General features: G+C 38.1%; 1 protein-coding gene across 1 annotated transcript in view; it reads right to left on the reverse strand.

Annotated features, from left to right (window-relative positions):
* LOC122810350 (carboxylesterase 5A-like) overlaps nt 1-19677 on the reverse strand; it is a 292554-nt gene that overhangs the window by 175525 nt on the left and 97352 nt on the right. The window contains exons 3-4 of the mRNA XM_044081931.1: nt 8565-8703; nt 3017-3150 (exon numbers count right to left, since the gene is read on the reverse strand). Of these exons, the coding sequence (XP_043937866.1) occupies nt 3017-3150; nt 8565-8703 (273 nt within the window). The remainder of the gene's footprint in view (nt 1-3016; nt 3151-8564; nt 8704-19677) is intronic.

Genomic DNA, 19677 nt, shown 5'->3' on the forward strand with positions numbered 1-19677 from the left:
TACACCCCCCTGCACCATCTTAGTAATGGGTGCTAACCCTAATCCAAATCTTAATGCTGCCATTTCCCCAATCCTAACCCTACACCTTCACATCATTATACCTTCCCATAACACTGCCACTACACAAGATAGACTCAGACACACAAACATTCACAAACACACAAAAACAACGCTAAATATATCCCCTAACCTAACTCTTACCATGAAATACACAAACTCACATACAAACACACAACACCCATCCTTCACTCATCCCTGACCCTAATCCTAACCCACATACAAACACACACACACACACACACACACACACACACACACACACACACAATTTCACCTGGGTGCTCTCATCCCCCCAGCTCCACTTACCTGTATCAACATTCCATACCACTGACATATCCAACATTCAGCCATCCATATCTTCTTCTTCTTCTTTCGGCTTTTCCCAGCCCGGCACCCAACCTTCCACAGAAGACACACACACACACACACACACACACACACACACTCTCATGCCTAGGGCCAATTTAGAGTGCCCAATCCATCTACAGCATGTCTTTGGGATTGATATTAAATCACACCCCTGCATTTCTCAAACAAACGTACATTTAATCAAATGCAGGGGAACCTTGTATATGTATATATATATATATATGTGGGTGTGTGTGGGTGGGGGGGTCCTTGACAAATGTAGATTTTAAGTTAAATTGACTTCTGTATTGTCAGCATACTGTGATTCACAGCACAGATGGTCAACAGTGTCCTGATGTTCTCCTGGCTAAATTTACCTATTTGAATTTCAGCCTCATGGGTAAATGATCCAGTTACTGGTAAATCCAGCTATAACATCCTATACTAAAGCACACATTTCTGTCACTTTAAGTCAGTCAATCAATCAAGCAATCAGGAATGCCCAGCATAGTTGTTTCTTTCACAGAATATACTGCTGCTAGAACATTCTATACTTATAGCGCACATGCACACACACACACACACACACACACACACACACACACACACACACACACACACACACACACACACATATACATACATGTGTGCATATATAAAGTTTGTAAACATGTTCATTTGTTTACTTTGTAATTCAAGTATGACTTGCTTAGCACTATTATTTAATTGGTTCATAATGGAATGTTGATCAAAATACTGACTCTACATTGTTTTATTCTACCAAAAGAGTGTCAGCACCTTAACACAAGGCATAGTTAAGGGGAACCTGCCCAGAGATAGGGATACACTGGGTTAGGTGCCTGTTGCAACAACTGCTATTGATAAAATGGCAACATAGTCTGGGGACTCTCGAGTGGGTATTTGCTTTACCACTGGTTATAAAAAGAAGTTCAAAGAAAGAAGGGTCATTCATAGCATGAAATGCTAAGCTGAGATCACCCGTCAGGAGACTGTACAACATTTAGTTGATGGATAATATAATATGATATAATAATATAATATAATATAATATAATATAATATAATATAACCAGTCACTCAGCGTGAATATCTGGGAGGAAACTGGGGTACTCAGTGGCAACCCATACATACACGATAGGGAAAAGGCATACTCTACACGGAGAATAACCAGAATTCAGGGCTGAACTTCAAACCCTGAAGGTGGGAGGCAGAGGTCTTACCTCTGAGACACCTTCAAGTGATGCATTTTTTTTTTTTGCAGTGGTAAAGATCTCCTCTTCCTAGATTTTTGGGACAGTAGTTACTGAGCCTTTTGTGACAGTAGAACAAGACCTGCTTATACTGTGTTTCAGCCCTATAAATGGGTACATGCTTACTCGAATGATGAGATTCCACCTCAGTGATGATAACGTAATTCAGATATCATAAAATAATGTTGAAATGTAAAACCAAATATCAGCGGTAATCCCACTTACTGAGATACCCCATACAGTGGTAACACAGCATTAGTAACAGGTCAGCATATCTCTGCATTCATTTGCTTACAGACATTTAACTATATAACAGAAAAATGCCATGTTTTAGCTATGCTATTTGCCCTGCTGCCTGCAGACTATTAGTCCTTGTCTTGACCAGCTGGACCATTTATTCTCATTAGACTTGAGTGGGACTTAATGAAGAGGGACCACCCTTTAGGCAGCCATGAGGTAGTGTTTGGTTTTCCTTTTAGCTCTAGCTCTATGGTACCTGCTGAATAACTAGGTGCAATGGGTAATGTGCATCAAAGAGGACTGCTTCCTATTTTTGTAAATGATGTGTCACTCAAAACTGCTCTGCCTTCTTGAAGTAAGCACTCCTGTGTGGTCTCAAATCTCAATCAGAGACATTATCACACAGACCGTGCACTCCTGGCATCTGCCAGCTACACCCTTCCTCTGAAGAAAGATACAGTACTGTATCACTGTTCCCACACACCCCCACCAGTTCCATAAAACACCAGAGTGGTTGCTTGACCTCTCATCACCTGTATTATACTCAAGGCTTTATACCTTTATGCCAATAGAACTGGCTAAAAATAGTATTTTCTGTCATACGACCAGATAAATGTGCTTGGGGTATGGTTAAGGGTATTCACTGTAGCAATTTATGGACCTCTCTATCTTTATCTAGCAGAAAGAGTTGAAGGTAATTATAATCTGACATTCAGGACACTCAAACAGCACCACTTACAAATTATTTTTGCCATAAAAGGACTGAGGTGGCTAACAGTAGTAGTAATTAACATTGCTGCCTCAAAGTGTTTGGTTGTTAGGTTTAGTTTTTTGTTGGAATACCTTTAGTTTTATCTGCTTTTCAGGTTTCTTTCCATCTCATCATGTCTGTATTCATAAGGAATACAGACTTGATACAATGTAAACTGTAACAGTATTTGTTACAGGTAGCAGAACAACATCAAAGCATAAACTTAGATACTTCTTTGAGGTATAAGGTCATCCTGAGTTTTGTGACTACGAGCATCTCTTTATTAGTTTTACTAGTCTCCGTTCTATAGCAGGGAGAGTACAGACAAACCCATACTTAATACAAACCTGAAGAATCCAAACACACCAAGTCTGTACTGGATTACTACAACCACTACATTTCCATACGCTGCCAGGGATGAGCCATCGTTCAGAAAGGCACCACCAAACATTAAGCCTCCACCGTGGATAAACACCATTACCTAAATAAAAATAAGGAAAGAAGTATTATAGCACAACTTTTTAGTTTATGCTGTTTTTTCCATTACACTGAAGTGGAATTCCCATATGTGAATTCTGATAAAATTATGTACAAACAAACACTAACATTAAAGGCTATACCCCCTCATGTTGTACAAAAAGTATTTAGCTTTGCATATAAGAACTTACTTTTAATAGTCAAGAGGAGAAACTTTGTTTGGATTATAATGGACTACTACAAGGATGTACTCTGAACTGATAATTATTTATAGTTTTTATGTTTTTTTTAGATTAACATAAAAAATAAATCTCTTCAAGAAGGAATCATGAGATCTGAGTAATGTAATACCAATGCAGAAATACTAACTAGATCCTAATAATCTGACTCCACCTCAGGTGGATGAAAAATACAAATTATCATATATAATACAAATTAACTCTCAAACACACACAGGTATGAGTGTCTGAGTGTCTAGGGATTCGTTGAAAAAACAGACTCATCAGAAAGACACACACACACACACACACACACACACACATGTATATAATCCACATTACATACATACGCAAGAGCATATATATGCACAATATATCCAAACATATATATAAATGCATACTTTAACATAGTCAGTAACCTTTGTATCAGAGACCTATTTTCGTAAGTATGAAGGGACTGTAGAGCAGCAGATTGTTGACAAGGACACATTTTTTAACATTGAAGATTCTCTAGTTACTGTTATACATGCAGGACACCAGAAAACGTTAAGCATGTTAACAACTTATTTTTTGTACAAGCTGCTTTAGTGAATAAACTAGACTGCAAACTATATAGCCGTGACAATAAATATATTACATCAATAACTATACATATCTACTATAATCTAGGCATCAGGAGACCATAATAAAGGTAATGTAAATTGCTTCTCAAAACAGAGCTTTAATGTAACTTTTAAACAGATTCATATCACATGGGGGCTTGAGACCATACAAAGCATTGGTATATTAGTGTAATGTGATGTAATATCAAATGGATGGTGAAAGCGGACTGCTTTATCTGAGCTTCTTGATTGCTGCAGATGTTCTAATTCAGGTTCTTCTCCTCCTGTCATTTCATTTCTGGGTGTCCCAAACTGATGTAAAATCCTCTGCCGTCTCAGCATCTGCCACTTATTCTGCCGAGTTCTTCACTTGCCAACTACCATATCTTTAAAAAGCACTTTCTTATATTAAACTTGGCATTCCCGTTCTCTGCCATTTTCCTACCTGCCATATCCTTTCTTTCAGTTCTCATCACATCAGAATTCCCACCTACTGATTCCCGCCTACTGATTTATATATCCGTGTTATATCTCCCTCCCTGTTGTCTTTTTTTAGTGAAAATAGATGGTTTTAGTAGCCTGTCCTGTCATATACCCTACTGTTTACTGCACTATACTCAACATTTTTCAGAATAATTTCCAAAACAATGACCTTCCTTCTTTTATAATGCCTCCAAAACTAAACACAGTGCTATCCCTCTGTCCTAACAGATGCCAGAACAATGGGTCCTATGTTCTTACTATCTAGAGATTCAGCTCCTATGGAAATATATATATATTGCAGCTTCTGAGATTTTGCAATTCCCTTCCACATTAAGCCTTGTGGTTTAAGTTTTCTGTAATGATATTCCTGTTCTGGATTTTATAATTGCTTTGATTATCTGTCGAGTAGCATTTTAAAAAATTAAACTTTAAAGATATAATAATAGATGTTTGTGCTGTTTTCACTTTGAAATGTATACATTTCTGTAAGTTTCTGCGGTTGCAGTCTCTGTGGTCTCTTTGCTTAAATATATTCTTTTTGTCAGTAATTAAGATGTGAACTCTGCCAGGTGTGTCAACCTTGTTGCCATGACACTGTTGTGGAATTTTTGATTCTTGTGCTGTAGCTTCCCATATTTTAACCCAGAATCCATACCAACAGAAATACTGTTCTCCTTCATCTCACTGCAGACAGTGCCCTGCTCTCTCACAGGTTTTGTAAAAGAGGTTCTAGGAAATACCAGACACTGTGTCATGATTTGCATCAATTTGCATCATGATCTCCCACCTGGCTTTATCATACTTATATGAGGAGTATATGTTACATCTTTTGCTCTCCCGCTGCATTCAATGTTCAGATCCATGTTTGTTTACATACAAGCCCCAATACTGGGCTTTTTGTATATTGGGGATGGAGCACTGTCTCCTTGAAACAGAATACTCCTTCACCTCTCTCATTTATAAAGAAGGCAAATTATATTTCCAGAGTTATTCAGGCCTTCCTTTCTAAGGTCTTCAGCCATTCAGACAGGTATACAAAACAAAACTCTTTAAAATACTCCTCCTTTTCAACTGTCCTACGCCATATGATTAGCATGGATCTCAGAATGTTACAATCATGCATTTACATTTACATTTACATTTACATACTGTTATTATAAGTTAGCTGTGTTCTATCTTGGATTTTATTATAAGTAATAAAACCAAAAAAAACCTATCACTAGCTAAGCTTTAACACGACTGAGAAACGTCTGACTAGGGAGAACCTTGCTGATCTGAGTGGAAGAAAACACACTACACAGAGCCAGTAACTTAGATTTAAGCACTTTCGTTCACTAACTTTATTAGTTATTACATCAAACTTTTTCAGAAATCTGTATTGTAGTGACAAAATGCTGTTTAAATAGCAGAAGATGGATATGCATTTACATGAATGATGTATGGCACAAGCCGTCCTTTCTCTCTGTACCATTTTAGAATACATTTGATATTTAAGACTTTGCAGCACAGGGTTTAAATAGAAGTCAAGGAGTTCGGAAATGAATTCCATTTTAGTTCTTTTGGAGGACACAATGTGTCTAAGGGGGGATTGGAGGGATCCCTGTGTATTTTGAGGATCCCAAAAACTTTCCCTATGTTAGGGGAATCGACTAGCATAAATTTGAATTCTGGCTCTGTGATGCAACCCTTTCTAAGGAGCTTGATCAGGGTATGGTCTATGTCCTGGAATTTGGCTAACACTTCTGCTTTGGAAATGGTATAGAATGGTACAGAAGCTGTCATGCCTGTCCAAGGTTTCTTGCATTTTGGTGGTGCAGGAGCAGAAGAAGGAGTGCGACATGAGGATGATGCAGAATTTAAATGGCCACACTGCAGAACATGATGAACCCTTACCAGCACTACCCCCAGGAACCATCTTTAACCTCTCAAGCGAACCACTTGATGACGGTTCTATCGCTGTACTAAAAAAGGGCTGGAACTTCATTCCTTCCCAAAGAGCCAGAATGACAGACTTGTTATTAGATCTCAAACTCTTGTCACAAACTCAACTTACAACAAGGGTTTTACCACAATAATTTCAGATTTAACCTTATGGATACTAGTACTGCAACAATGTTTCTGTTTCAAATAACAATGTATATGTTTTGGATAACAATGTTTCTGGTGATGATAACCTGTCTGATTCTGCTGCTAATCTTTCTATTTTTGTTAATCTGTCTGTTATTGCTGATAATAGCTCAGACTTGCCTGTTAGCAGGGCATACCCTGCAGACGTTGCTATCATGACATCTAACTCAGTTAACTTTAACGCTAATGCAACTGATAGAAATGCCCCAGATTTTTATATTTCTAGCCACAGAGCCACCAGAGGGGATCACACCTCAGATCTACCAACACTGTGCCTGAAACCCAGTGGCAGGTAACCCCCATTTATGATAATGCTTATCACACTAGTCACTTAAATGCATCCAACCACAGGTTTAGGGTAGGCAGTTTTAGGGCAAACAGGCCCTCTAGCAATCCCAGACAAAGGTTGTCCAATGCTAGTGGTGACAAAAGCTCTGATTCTGAAGGTGAACAGCCCATGTTTAAAAGAAAAGGCCCCTTCAATCCCCTTTGAATCCCACTTTAAACATCTTTTATAGAGTATCAGAAAATTACATTAGAAAGGCTCTATGCAGGAAACCTCAGCAGAAATGGTTTAACCTCACCAAAGCTGAGAAGGAAGCTCTGCAGCACCTTTTCCAAGCTCCCCACTTAAAGATCCTAAAAGAGGACAAAGGAGCTGGAATAGTAGTCATGGACCACATCTCCTACACCATCAAAATTCAAGAAAGCCAGAGCAGGGATGGCAGCTTCTGCACCATTTACAAAGCAGAATATAGACCATACCCCAATAGACCTCCTTAGAAAGGGTTGCATCACAGAGCCAGAATTCAAATTTATGCTAGTCAATTCTCCTTCCTCAATGAAACACCTTCATTTAATGAAACCATTTGACATCACATCTGGCAGACAGCAGAGAGAGAATAAATTACTTCAAGAAGGATAAAGGAATCCACTAATAAATTACAAGGAATACATCTGATTTGCACAGTATTCTGGTAAAAACTGATTCACATTCACTGATGCTAAATAAGCAAGTATACTGAGAAGTAATTTTAAATACCAGAGTTCTTTCTGCAAAAATATTAATATGGGTGAAGTGTGTTTATGCAAGAATGAAGATTTAGTTTAAATGTTTGCATGCATGCATGAATCTGTTCAACTCTATACAAATGTCATGTGCATGTACAGGAAACAGGAAGTTTATTAAATATTTGTGTATCAGCACATATAAGATACTTTTCTAAATATTCTGATAAAAGTACTATAGCTAAGCATAAGCAAATATGCAGACTATCTAGATATATGAGCTTAACTGGTGGGCAAAGAATATATAAGTATATTAAGGGAGGGAAGAACACTATAACAGCTGAGCTGGTGTGCAGAAAATCTGGAAAAATTACATTAGTGGTTATGCAGGTTACTAGGATCATAAGTTGTTTCTAAGCTGTTGATTATGTGGATCATTTGAGGTGTAACCTCAAGATCGCAAATTTACCAGTGCCCTGCAACATGAATATCTGCTACCAAGTTAATGGGTATGCAAATGACAGTATTCTTTAATATTCTTATCTTATTATGGGCTTAGAAAATGCCAGCTGGCAGAGATTTCTGGAAGCACATAGGTTTCAGGTTCCTAGATTGAATGGGATAACTTTGTGTGATTTATGTAGTTTAAGTAATAAGTTAATGTCAACCAGATAGTGAGAATTTGAGTTTTTTTTAATTGCTTTCATCATTTGACATTCTAGGAAGGTTATTAAATATGTGTCTTTATGTATCCTGTAATTGCTCTATGAAGAAAAACCAGAGAGCAGCATAAAACCTTACTGCATTGAATAAAGATATTCAGTTGATCATTAATTATCTCTGAAGTTTTTGCTGTACCATCATAAATGTAGAGTGTTTTTTCATGTAATTTTTTCCCCATTCACCTTGGCTAATACGTATTCTTTTATATCTTGTATAAGCAAAATATCACCTAATCATGTGTTTGTAACTTTACTCACCGGTACTCTTGTCATTTCATTTGGTGGTACTGGAGTGTAGACATTCAAGTACAAACAATCTTCGTTCATCTCCAGAGGAGGCGTTTTGATTCCCAAATAATTAAATAACATATCAACTTGTTCCTTTTGTTGTAAACACCTGTTTCAAAATAATATGAATAAGAAAAAGTGCATGACAAACACTAAATCTGGAGTTATTCTTCAACAATTTCAGTTCTAAAATTAATTAAATAAATAAATAAATGATGTGCTTGTTTAGGAATAAAGTGCTTGCAATATAATTATGTTACAACATATACAAAAGATAAAGCAGACACTTGTAAGCACTTTGTATTTTCTTATGAGTTGGTTATTATAGAAAAATGAGCCACAAAGAATCAACAATTATGTTCACTCATCAAAGCATGGAAGTAATATTGAAAACTGACAAAGAGGACTTCATGGCATCACTGAATTTATACATAGAGAGAGGCTGTCAGTTTCATAACTTTCTGACATGAAACTTTATACTTTTGAGAATGTAGCATTACTAAGAGTTTACAAAAAGTAGCAATAGTCTCATACATTTCAAAAACTGCAGTAAATTTGCTTTGGTAAAAATAAAAATAGTAAGACCGATATATCCATTATTAAAGGGGAAATGTCCCCTTGTACCACCCGTACTGGTGGTCTGTATTTCCAACACCTCTGGCTAAAAACAGATTCCATCTCAAACATTGTATCATCTTGGAAGAAAATAAATATTTAACTTTGTCAGAAAAAAATTCCTTTATATCTAAGGCTGTTTACTTCTCTCGGGTATGGTATTTAGTTAGAGTGTTTGTGATGAATGTGTGTGGGGCAGAAGCTGCCCAAATGCAAAAATAAAAATATTTTTTGGCTGTACAGTTCTAGCTTAGGTTTTCAATGTGAATCTTTCAGTAGCACTGTGATAGGATGTCTGCTTAGCACATTTATGCATTCCGTCAGTTGAAGTTGGTGACTTTAATTTGCCATTTGAATTTTTTTTTATATAAAAGCATGCTTCTTTTTTGTTTTTATTGAAACTTTTGTTTGATATTTCTTTATGATGATCATGGTTTAACTGTGGTACATTTTATTCCGTCTTCCGACCCCATGTAGAAAAATGGGCAAAAGGGGCTGATGATGATGATGATGACATAAAATAAGGGAGTTTCATGCTTAGTAATGGAATGTATGTTACTGATATTCTGCTTGGTACCATTTTTTATTGTTGTATTTTGATGAAAAAAAGGAGAAAGAACTGGTGGAATATATAAATATTATGCCAATACCTAGAAAACGTTCTAGATTTAGGTGTGTGTGTGTGTGTGTGTGTGTGTGTGTGTGTGTGTGTGTGTGTGTGTGTGTGTGTGTGTGTTTATATCAGAAGATTGACTTTTCATAAAAATGACCTCCATATGGTTGAAGCAGTATGACTGACTTTTCAAAAAGTGGAAGTGCTTGTGCTGAGATGAGGGTACAGTGAGGATCAGGGAATTTTCCATTTTCCCCACTGTAGTGTGATCTTGGAGTTGGTGTGTATATGTGTATATATATATATATATATATATATATATATATATCTATATATCTATCTATATATATATATATATATATATATATATATATATATATATATATATATATATAAAATTTGCATGGAGTATATATATATATATATATATATATATATATATATATATATATATATATATATATATATATATATATATATATATATATATATATATATATATATATATATATATATATATATATATATATATATATATATATTTTTCGACTTTTTGGAAAGTCACTCATGGGGTATATACACACCGACACACACACACACACACACACACACACATATTTTTTTTATGGTTCCCCTTTATAATCACAAAATACTGAAATCTCGACTTTTGGTATTTCGCGACCACAAAGACAAATTTTTAAAATGTTGAAAGTGCATAATCACGAATTCAAATATTTCAAATTCGTGGTTATTGCTTTACGTTACATGATGTGTGCTCTTTGGTTTGGATGTTGTTCAGCATAGTGTATGGATTTACGTGGAAGCTAAGAGAAGTGAGTGTTTTGTAAGGGTTTTGGGTGGGAGTTTGAGTGTATGTGAGATTGTTTGTAAGTTGTATGTTGGGTTAGGGTAGGAAGGTGAACATATGAGTGTGTAATTGTTGGATGTATTGATGTTTGTCTGTGTGTGTGTGTGTGTGTGTGTGTGTGTGTGTGTGTGTGTGTGTGTGTGTGTGTGTGCACGCGCAAGGGACTATGGAATGTCTGGGTGTGACTGTACTGTCTTTTACTGTTTGTGCGATCTCAGAATTAGCATATATCAGTAGGGGGTGTGCGGGGTGCAGAGAGGCTTGCCTCCATGCTTATGTGTATTGTAGGTATGTGGATGTCTGATGTTTTGTTTTTGTCTGTTTATTTGTTTTGTAGTGTGGATGTTGTGGTTTGTGTGGTGTGGTATATGCTGTGTGTTTGGGATTTGTAGTTTCGGGATTGTGAAGGTTCAGTATTTGAAGGTTTCGCCTTTATGATCGTGAAATACTGAAGTTCGAGATTTCAGTATTTCACGATTATAAAGGGGAACCATATTTATATACAGGAAGCCTTTCACTTTGTTAAATGTTTATTTTCCTTGAGTTAGTAATTATGTTGCTTGGAGATAATCATAAGGCCTTCTTCACATATGTCCACAACCTCAAAGGAAGCAGCCAGATCTGTTCAGAACTGGTGGTCAAGGACACCACATATACAAATGTCATAGACATAACAAACTTGCTGACTGACAGTTTCAGTAAAAACTTTACCCCTGTGTCCCCCCCATCAATAAATCAGGACATCCCCAGTACCTGCCCCCTTCCACTTATATCTAGGGAACAGGTCATCACTACTCTCTCAAAAGCAAAAAAGTCAGCCTCCATGGGTCCGGATAACATCCCAGGCTGCATCCTACGTGAAATCAGGCAGGAACTTGCAGCACCACTAGGCATCCTATTTAACCAAAGCCTGAGTATTGGCTTCATCCCAGCTGAGTGGGGGACAGCCACTGTCATCCCTTTACACAAAGATGGAGCGTCCACCTATCAGGGAAATTATAGACCCATCAGTGTAACTAGCCTGATCTGCAAGGCCATAGAACATCATGCACCTCATTAACGAGGACATTGGCAACCTCCAAACATCAAGGGGAGGTCACATCTGCTGTATTTGGTCGACTTCTTTCAGACTGTCACGAAAGCCATGGGTGAGGGGAAGATGGTACACACCACCTACCTTGACCTGGCCAAAGCCTTTGACACTATTCCCCACTCGGGCATAATAGATGAACTCTCTCGACTAGACATCAATCCATATGTTACCAGATGGGTGGCAAACTGGCTAACTGATAGAACTCACATAGTCAAAATAGGGGAAGCCACCTCAATTAGTAGACCTATAACAAGCGGCGTACCCCAGGGTTTGGTCTTGGGGCCTCTGTTATTTGGGATATAGTTTTCTGAAGTGCAGGCCAAGTTTACAGATGACTGCAAGCTGGGTGCTGTCATCAATTCCCCTAGTTATGCGGACGTACTCCAAGATGGTCTCACTCAGACAAATGACTGGTGCCAGAAACATGGCCTCAAGCTGGATACCAAAAAATGCATCATCATCCCCTTTGGGGAGGGTGACATCCACACAAATTATCATATTAATAACAATGTCCTAAGCACTCAGTCAGTTGTGAGGGATTTGGGCACCCAAGTTGATAGCAACCTGACTTTTGACCACCACATTGCTTCCGTTGTATGGAAAGGCTTCTAAATAGCCCACCTCATAAGTAAGGGTATCTCATTCAGGGACAAGGAGGTCATAACATCCCTGTATTCTTCCCTTATAAGGCCCATTAGTGAGTACAATGCCTATTTCGGCATGTACCTCACAAAGCATATGCAGCAGCTAGAGAGACCACAGAGGCTCCTCACCAGGAGATTCCAGGGCCTCAAACATCTACTATACACAGATAGGCTAAAAGTCCTATCCTTCTACTCGGTTTCATACAGGCTCCTCAAAGCTGAGCTCTGTCTGGCATACAAGGTGTTCATGGACTCCACCTTGATGGGACTGATGCATATCCGCAAGTCAAGCTCCACTCGAGTAAGCCACATGAGTGGCCTCAACCTGGTCTATGACATCAACAAGACTTGTTGGCAGTACAGATTTGTGTGCCAGAGACTCCCCCATCTATGGAATTGACTCTCTCTCCACATCAAGCAGAGTACCTCTTTACCCCTTTTTTAGCACAACCTGGATAACTGGATGGAAAACAGAAAATATACCCCTGGGATTTCACCCGTGTCCATGCTGGACAAGGGCATCAAGTGCTGATTTGTCTAAACATGGACTAAGCTCTTGGCTAGGCTTATAAGGGCCTCAAAGCCAATAGCCTAGTAACATCCTATTATCCTACTGATTGGTAGAATTTCTGTTTTGTCAAAAAGAGATTTGCTAGGTGTTTTGGGTTGTAGTACAGTGAGAAAAAGTTTTACTATTTTCCACCAATGTTGTACTGTCTTTAAGTTAGTAAATTTACATTTGCAGGATTGCAAGGGTGTTTTTCTTTGATTTTGATATAGTATTGTTTTTATGTATAGTCATCACACCGTGGTCCGTATTTTTTTTTGTTTTGTTTTGTTTACTGTGTCCCATTGCTTTGTAATGTCTGATATAATGTATTTTTATGGTGTGTAGGATGTATATAACATTTTGTGATCTGATGCATAGATTTTCAATGCATTGAATGTGAATGAATTATATAAGTACATTTAATGGCATATAATTACACATATATAAAATATCCATATATTTGTGTGTGTGTGTGTGTGTGTGTATATATATATATATATATATATATATATATATATATATATATATATATATATATACACAGAGAGAGAGCGAGACAGAGAAAGAGAAATACAGATAGATTTATCTATATCTAAATATATATATCTATATCTATATGGATCTGTCTATGTCATAGTATCAAAAACTCAAATTACTGAAACCCAGAATGCTGAAAATAGAAAATATTAAAAACCTTTTTAATGCAAGGTGAGAACAAGTCCCTTGTACCTTCCACACCCCTTTCTAGTTACATATACCAAGTCCAGGATCTCACAACAGCAGACAAAAGGCAAATTCTCATTTTCAATAATTTAATCATCAAATGAATGGAACCCATCTCTTTCTGTATGTGTGTGTGTGTGTGTGTATATATATATATATATATATATATATATATATATATATATATATATATATATATATATATATATATATATATATATATATATATATACACACACACCTGTATTTATATATACTTATACTAAAGTAAATGTTGTCATCCCTAATGTCAACACACATAAGTCAACAAAAAAATTGACAGTGCATGCAATCATAGCAATGTTTTTTTGTAGAGGGCAAGCACCCTGTCTCACCAGTGTGTGGAGCTATGCCCCCCACACCCTTTGCTAATTATATATACTAACTCTGAGACTGCACAATAGCCATGAAAGGGTATATTCCCCAATGTTGGGAATCATGTGATCTTGCACACCTGTTGATCACCTAAAAGTACCTAAACAAAAAAAGTTGACATGAAAAAAAGTCGAGCTAAAATAGCCATCAAAACATATCGACAACATTATTTGCTTACTCCAAGACAACTGTCCTTATGATTATTGTTAAATGTGTCTTTTCTTTTGCATGTTGCCTGAAGGTATTATAAACATTACTGTCTTCATTCCCTGTTATATGCAAAAAGGTTGTTAGCTGTACATGTAATGTTTTATTTTTTGAGCCTGACATATTGGACAGATCAGACAGTTGGACCCAAGCTCTACAACTTTCACCTGAATACCCTTACAAGTCAAATTACAGTGTTGGACTTAGTAATATGAAAATGTCCATCTTTCTTTCACTTTAGTGTTCTTCGGCTGCCTGATGAAAACACTTAAGTGGATGTTGGTGCTCATTGCAGAAAAGTAAATTTTATTTCCTTCTGACAGCATATAAAGTACTCTCCAAACTCCTAGCTGTGATAGCATGCAAGATGTGCCTGCAAACAGTCTAATTATGTTCAGTAGCTGTTTACTTCAAGAGGGCTTACAGAAAACCAACTCTGCAAGCCTGTACCTTAAGCTAATATGTTCTCCTCCCAGCATGCACTGTGGTTAGCTCTTACAGTGGCCTACTCATAAAGACTATACATCATACAGGTAACATAATAAAACTATGTTTTATAAAAAACACAAAAATATGTAGGAACATTCAAGGATTTAAAAAAAATAGAGGCTTCATAATTGCTAAATAATGAAGAATCTTGTCAGGAGGAAATTAAAATGACCTAAAATCATTTAGGTCTGTCTCTTAACAGTCAACTTTCCTGAACTGAAGCAAAGATGATGCCAACTTATTGTCTGTGGTTGTAAATGCCATCATTTTATTTAGTAAGACTATTGTGACTGAAAAGTTGAAGAAAATTATATTGGTAGTCACTATAGGGGATACACAACATTTACTCACCTTTCATGCTATTTATATTTATTAAACTATTAACAGGTGTTTAAACATATCAAATTTTCCATTTATTGCACAAGATTTGTAAATATGTTATTAAATCCATTTACAGAACAGTCATGTTTTTGAATCTGTAAGTAAATTTAAAATTAAATAAATCTCCTGATCATGATGGTGAGATTGCAAAGTACTAGAAAGTATGTGCTAGAAAACTTCAGAATTTTTGTTAGATGTATTTAGCATACTCAAATTAAAGGATTTACTGAGTTATATGTCAACCACTCAAACAATATTACTTCCTTAGCTATGAATCATTCCAACCACACTAAATACAGAACAGTAGCTTTGATAAATCTAGATTTAATGTTTTCACTTCTTTTTTACCACAGTGAATCAGAATGGCTTGGCCTTTTACTCTTTTATCTTTCCAAACTGGTTTTCTAGATGGGGCATCATACTCAATAGTGGATTTTAACTCTGATGTCTGTTTATACAATTTTGCCCAACGATCAAAACATTGTTTGCTTTATCCATGAACACATCAAAAGCATTTGACTGAGTAAGTTTCATTTTTTGAACTGCTTGAAAACCATACACCAGGATTCAGAACCCTCTGCTTTATCATGCTAAGACTGCTTGCTGGATGAGCACAGAGTGTGCCATTCAGAAAACACTGTAACACAGTGTGGCCAGCTTGAAAACAGGATATAACAGAGATATATGCTAATGAGTATATAATGAGCCATGCTAATGAAGTAAAAAAATGTCATTGTGATTTAATAATAAATAAATAATGTGATGCACTTCCACATCATGCTCATGCTAGCAAAGAACACAGCCAATGATTGGGTTCAGCAAGAGGAAAATTTAAAAATATGTCAGGGCTGCTTCAGCCATTTTAAATTTGTATCTGCAAAAGGCTCTTATAACAGTCACTGTCCAAGGTGCAGGGTCTTTTAACCAAGCTTAATTTTTCATGGTCTCGATGAAATTGACATAATAAACTACTACAGTGTGGACAGGGACACCATACAACAAATAGTAGACATGGGATGCAGTCGTCTAGCCCCATGGGAATCATGGAGGACCTATTCCAGTGGATATAAATATATGTGTGGCTATAAATATTTTGGGTACAGAGACCTTTCAGTGACCTACTGGTGAGACAGTGAGGATTTCACAGGCTTCTGCCTTCAGAATACTTCATTAGTTCCTCAATGCCATACTTCAACATATGTGGTTTCCATGTATTGTTTCCATGTGTACCAGAGGAGCGAGCTAAGACTGTTCAAGAATTCTATGCTATCCATTTTCTTGTGGTACAGAGGACCGTTGACTGTAACCACATTCAGATAAAGGCACCATATGGTGAAGTGGGAAGGAGGTACGTGAACTGCAAAGGGCATCACTCCATCGAGTCCAATGATCTGTAATGGACAAGGTAAAAACTACTGTGTATGTGCAGGCCACTCAGGCAGTTTTCACAACACACACAAAGTGCACCTGTGACCTTGACCAAAGGTTTTCTAGGGGTGACTTTCTACAGGGACCTCTACTGCAGGATGTTGAATCTGCCCTAGAACCTTTGCTAGGGGTGACTTTCTACAGGGACCTCTACTGCAGGCTGTTGAATCTGCCCTAGAACCTTAGCTAATGACACCAATGAAAAATCCATATAACCCCACAAAGCAAGGTTACAACCATGCTCGTTCACAATCAGAATCATCCTAGAGTATGTGTTTGGTATGATCAAGTCATGTTTCCACTATCTGGATACATCTGGTGGTGTCCTGCAGTACAATCCCACCACCTGTGCCAAAATACTTACTGTGTGTGCTATGCTACATAATATAATACTTAGAAAACAGTAACAGCAGGGTGGCCCAGTGCAGGGACCACAGTTCCCAGCACCACAGGCAGCAGCTGAGACAGTTGTGGAGTCAGATGAGGGGCCAGCAGCAGTGAACAATCATGTCAAGACAGTGGATGGCACAATATGCCATGGTACTAGCTAACAGGCAGTGAACTGCACAGAGTCTTACTACCTAAGTTATATAAGAGCTCAGCAGATGCAGACTGTAGCAGTAATTAATAGAAACAAACCAGACTGTGCTTACCCATGCATTGCCTGTCAGCTCTGTGCATCAGACAATGGTAGCCCAAGTCAGACATTCTTTCAGATAACAGGGCTTTTTTATCAGCATTTTCACAGGTGGGTGAGCAAGTTTTACTACATTACTACAACAATACTTAAGCTGATTAAACAAACTGTAGAAATGAAGATGCATACATAGGAAAAGCAGGCTCTGCTTGCCCATGCATTGCTTGGCCACTGTGCACATCAGACGTACGCAGCCCCAAGTCACATATTGTGAAAGGACAAAGCAAAGTTGTCATCACCTATACAGGTGGCAGCAGGTTACAGAAGTGCATACTTTTAACAGAGAAGTAAGTGTGTGTGTGTATGTGTATGTGTATGTCTGTATGTGTGTGTGTCTGTGTGTGTGTGTGTGTCTGTGTGTCTGTGTGTGTGTGTGTGTGTCTGTCTGTGTTTTTGAGAGCTAAATAACTCCACCAGCAGCACCATCTAAATATCAAAATATAACTCTGTTAGTTTCCGCACTCAGCCAGCCAGTCAGAAATGCATGCATGTGAGCCCTTGAGCACAATTCCGACAGGGTAGTGGAGTTGACGTCATCGTGCACGTGATGACATCAGCTCAAAAAAGCACAAAAAGAAAAAAAAAATTAAAAATCGGAAATGAAGGGATGCCACTCGGGAATTGTAGCACTCCATTATTTGGACCCCAAAACTCAGTAAAAACCAAGGTTGGGAGGTATGGAGAGTTGTGTTATAAAAAAAATAGGAAGCTTATGTATTTAAAGCAAGAGTGCCCAGGTTTGGGGTATGTGGCTAACATATGGAAGTCTTTGGTTTACTGTGTGTGTGTGTGTGTGTGTGTGTGTGTGTGTGTGTGTGTGTGTGTGTGTGTGTGTTTCTGTATGTCTGTCTGTCTGTCTGTAGGAACACAGCCTCAGCCGTTGTCCCAGTAGTATGCTCTGGCATATACTGCACAGGTTCAAGTCATGCGTCGTAGAGGATCTAATTTGTTGTGCACTCTCCTGCTCACAATAACTGCCTCCACCAGGAGCTTCACTGGCTGTTCTATTGACTATGACTAGAAGTAGGAGTGCTACCAAGGCCATGGCTATGTGGATGGCCTCTCCTTTGTGTAGACACATCCATAACTGTTATAGAAGTGCTACCACAGCAGCAGCAGCAGGACATGGCATGTCCCTGATAATGTCAGCTAACATCTGAGGAAGCATCAGAAGATGGCCTCATGGATGTTCCTTCTCCTCCCAGTAGAAGATCCAGAGCAGACACTGTCTAGTGTGTCATTCACCATGTCTAGTGAGTCACAAACAGGGATCATGCAGTTTCATAAGTCATCATACACAACCTGCAGTAGTCTCACAACCTCTTCTGAGATCCTGCTAGAACTCTCATGTGCCTTCACGATGACCCTGCATAAATGTTGTGTGGCAGCTACTTGCATACTATTTTAAGTGAGAGGCAGTTAACCATACAACTGGTGAGAACCTGTACCTAAATCCCTGTATGGTACCTCCTGCCTATGGTGGCTAGTGGTAGATTCAGATATGCCTGCACCTGGGGCCACCATGTTACCCTGATCTACAGTGTTCTCATCAACCTGTCCACTCTCAGATGGTCTTATGTTATGGGCATACATAGGCAGAAAGACAGACTGTGTCCATAGCCTAGGGAGGAGATATGGGGGTCTTATCCCTGTGTATGACATAATCCCTGCAGCTCCAGACAGTGCCTGCTCATTCCTGCCATCATCAGAGGCTAAGGATTCCCCGACATCTGACTGAGGTAGTTTCACAGTGCTGGTGTTACACTCAAAAAATGAATGAAATACCCAGTATATGTATGCCCAAACACTATAACTAAACCTCGAAGTACTATAATTTCAATTACTAATAAAGATAACTGCTGCATGTAAGTATGGCCATACTTTATGCAGGTGGTCAGTGTAACTTGATACCAGATGTATCTATATGAATCCACTAGTGTCCATCTCTGCCCCAATATTCAGCACCACACTATGAAACTCTGAAGAGGTGTCAGTGTCTCTGAGTGATGCCAGATACTCCTCTATCTTGGTGAGTGGTTGTACAGTAGGCAGCCCACCACGTGTAGTACTTCACTCCCATACCATGGCCTCCGCTCTGACGATGGTCCTCTGTATCATACCACTGGCCCTACGTCAGGCTATTTTATAATTATGGCCATGGCTACTGATTGCATTTACATTGTCAATAACCTACTGCTAGACATGGTCATGGAAGTACCTTTCAAAGGCCTGCACTCCAATGAGCCATCCATGATGGGGAAGGAGGGCTTTTATTGTCATATCATTCTTAGCCTCTAAAACATGAGGCTTGCTTGTGGATGTGCCTTCAGCAACCTTCATCTTAGGTGAATCCCTCCTGTT

This window comes from Protopterus annectens, chromosome 8.part1 (assembly GCF_019279795.1).
Source record: "Protopterus annectens isolate FY-2018-M chromosome 8.part1, PAN1.0, whole genome shotgun sequence".
Taxonomy (NCBI): Eukaryota; Metazoa; Chordata; order Ceratodontiformes; family Protopteridae; genus Protopterus; species Protopterus annectens.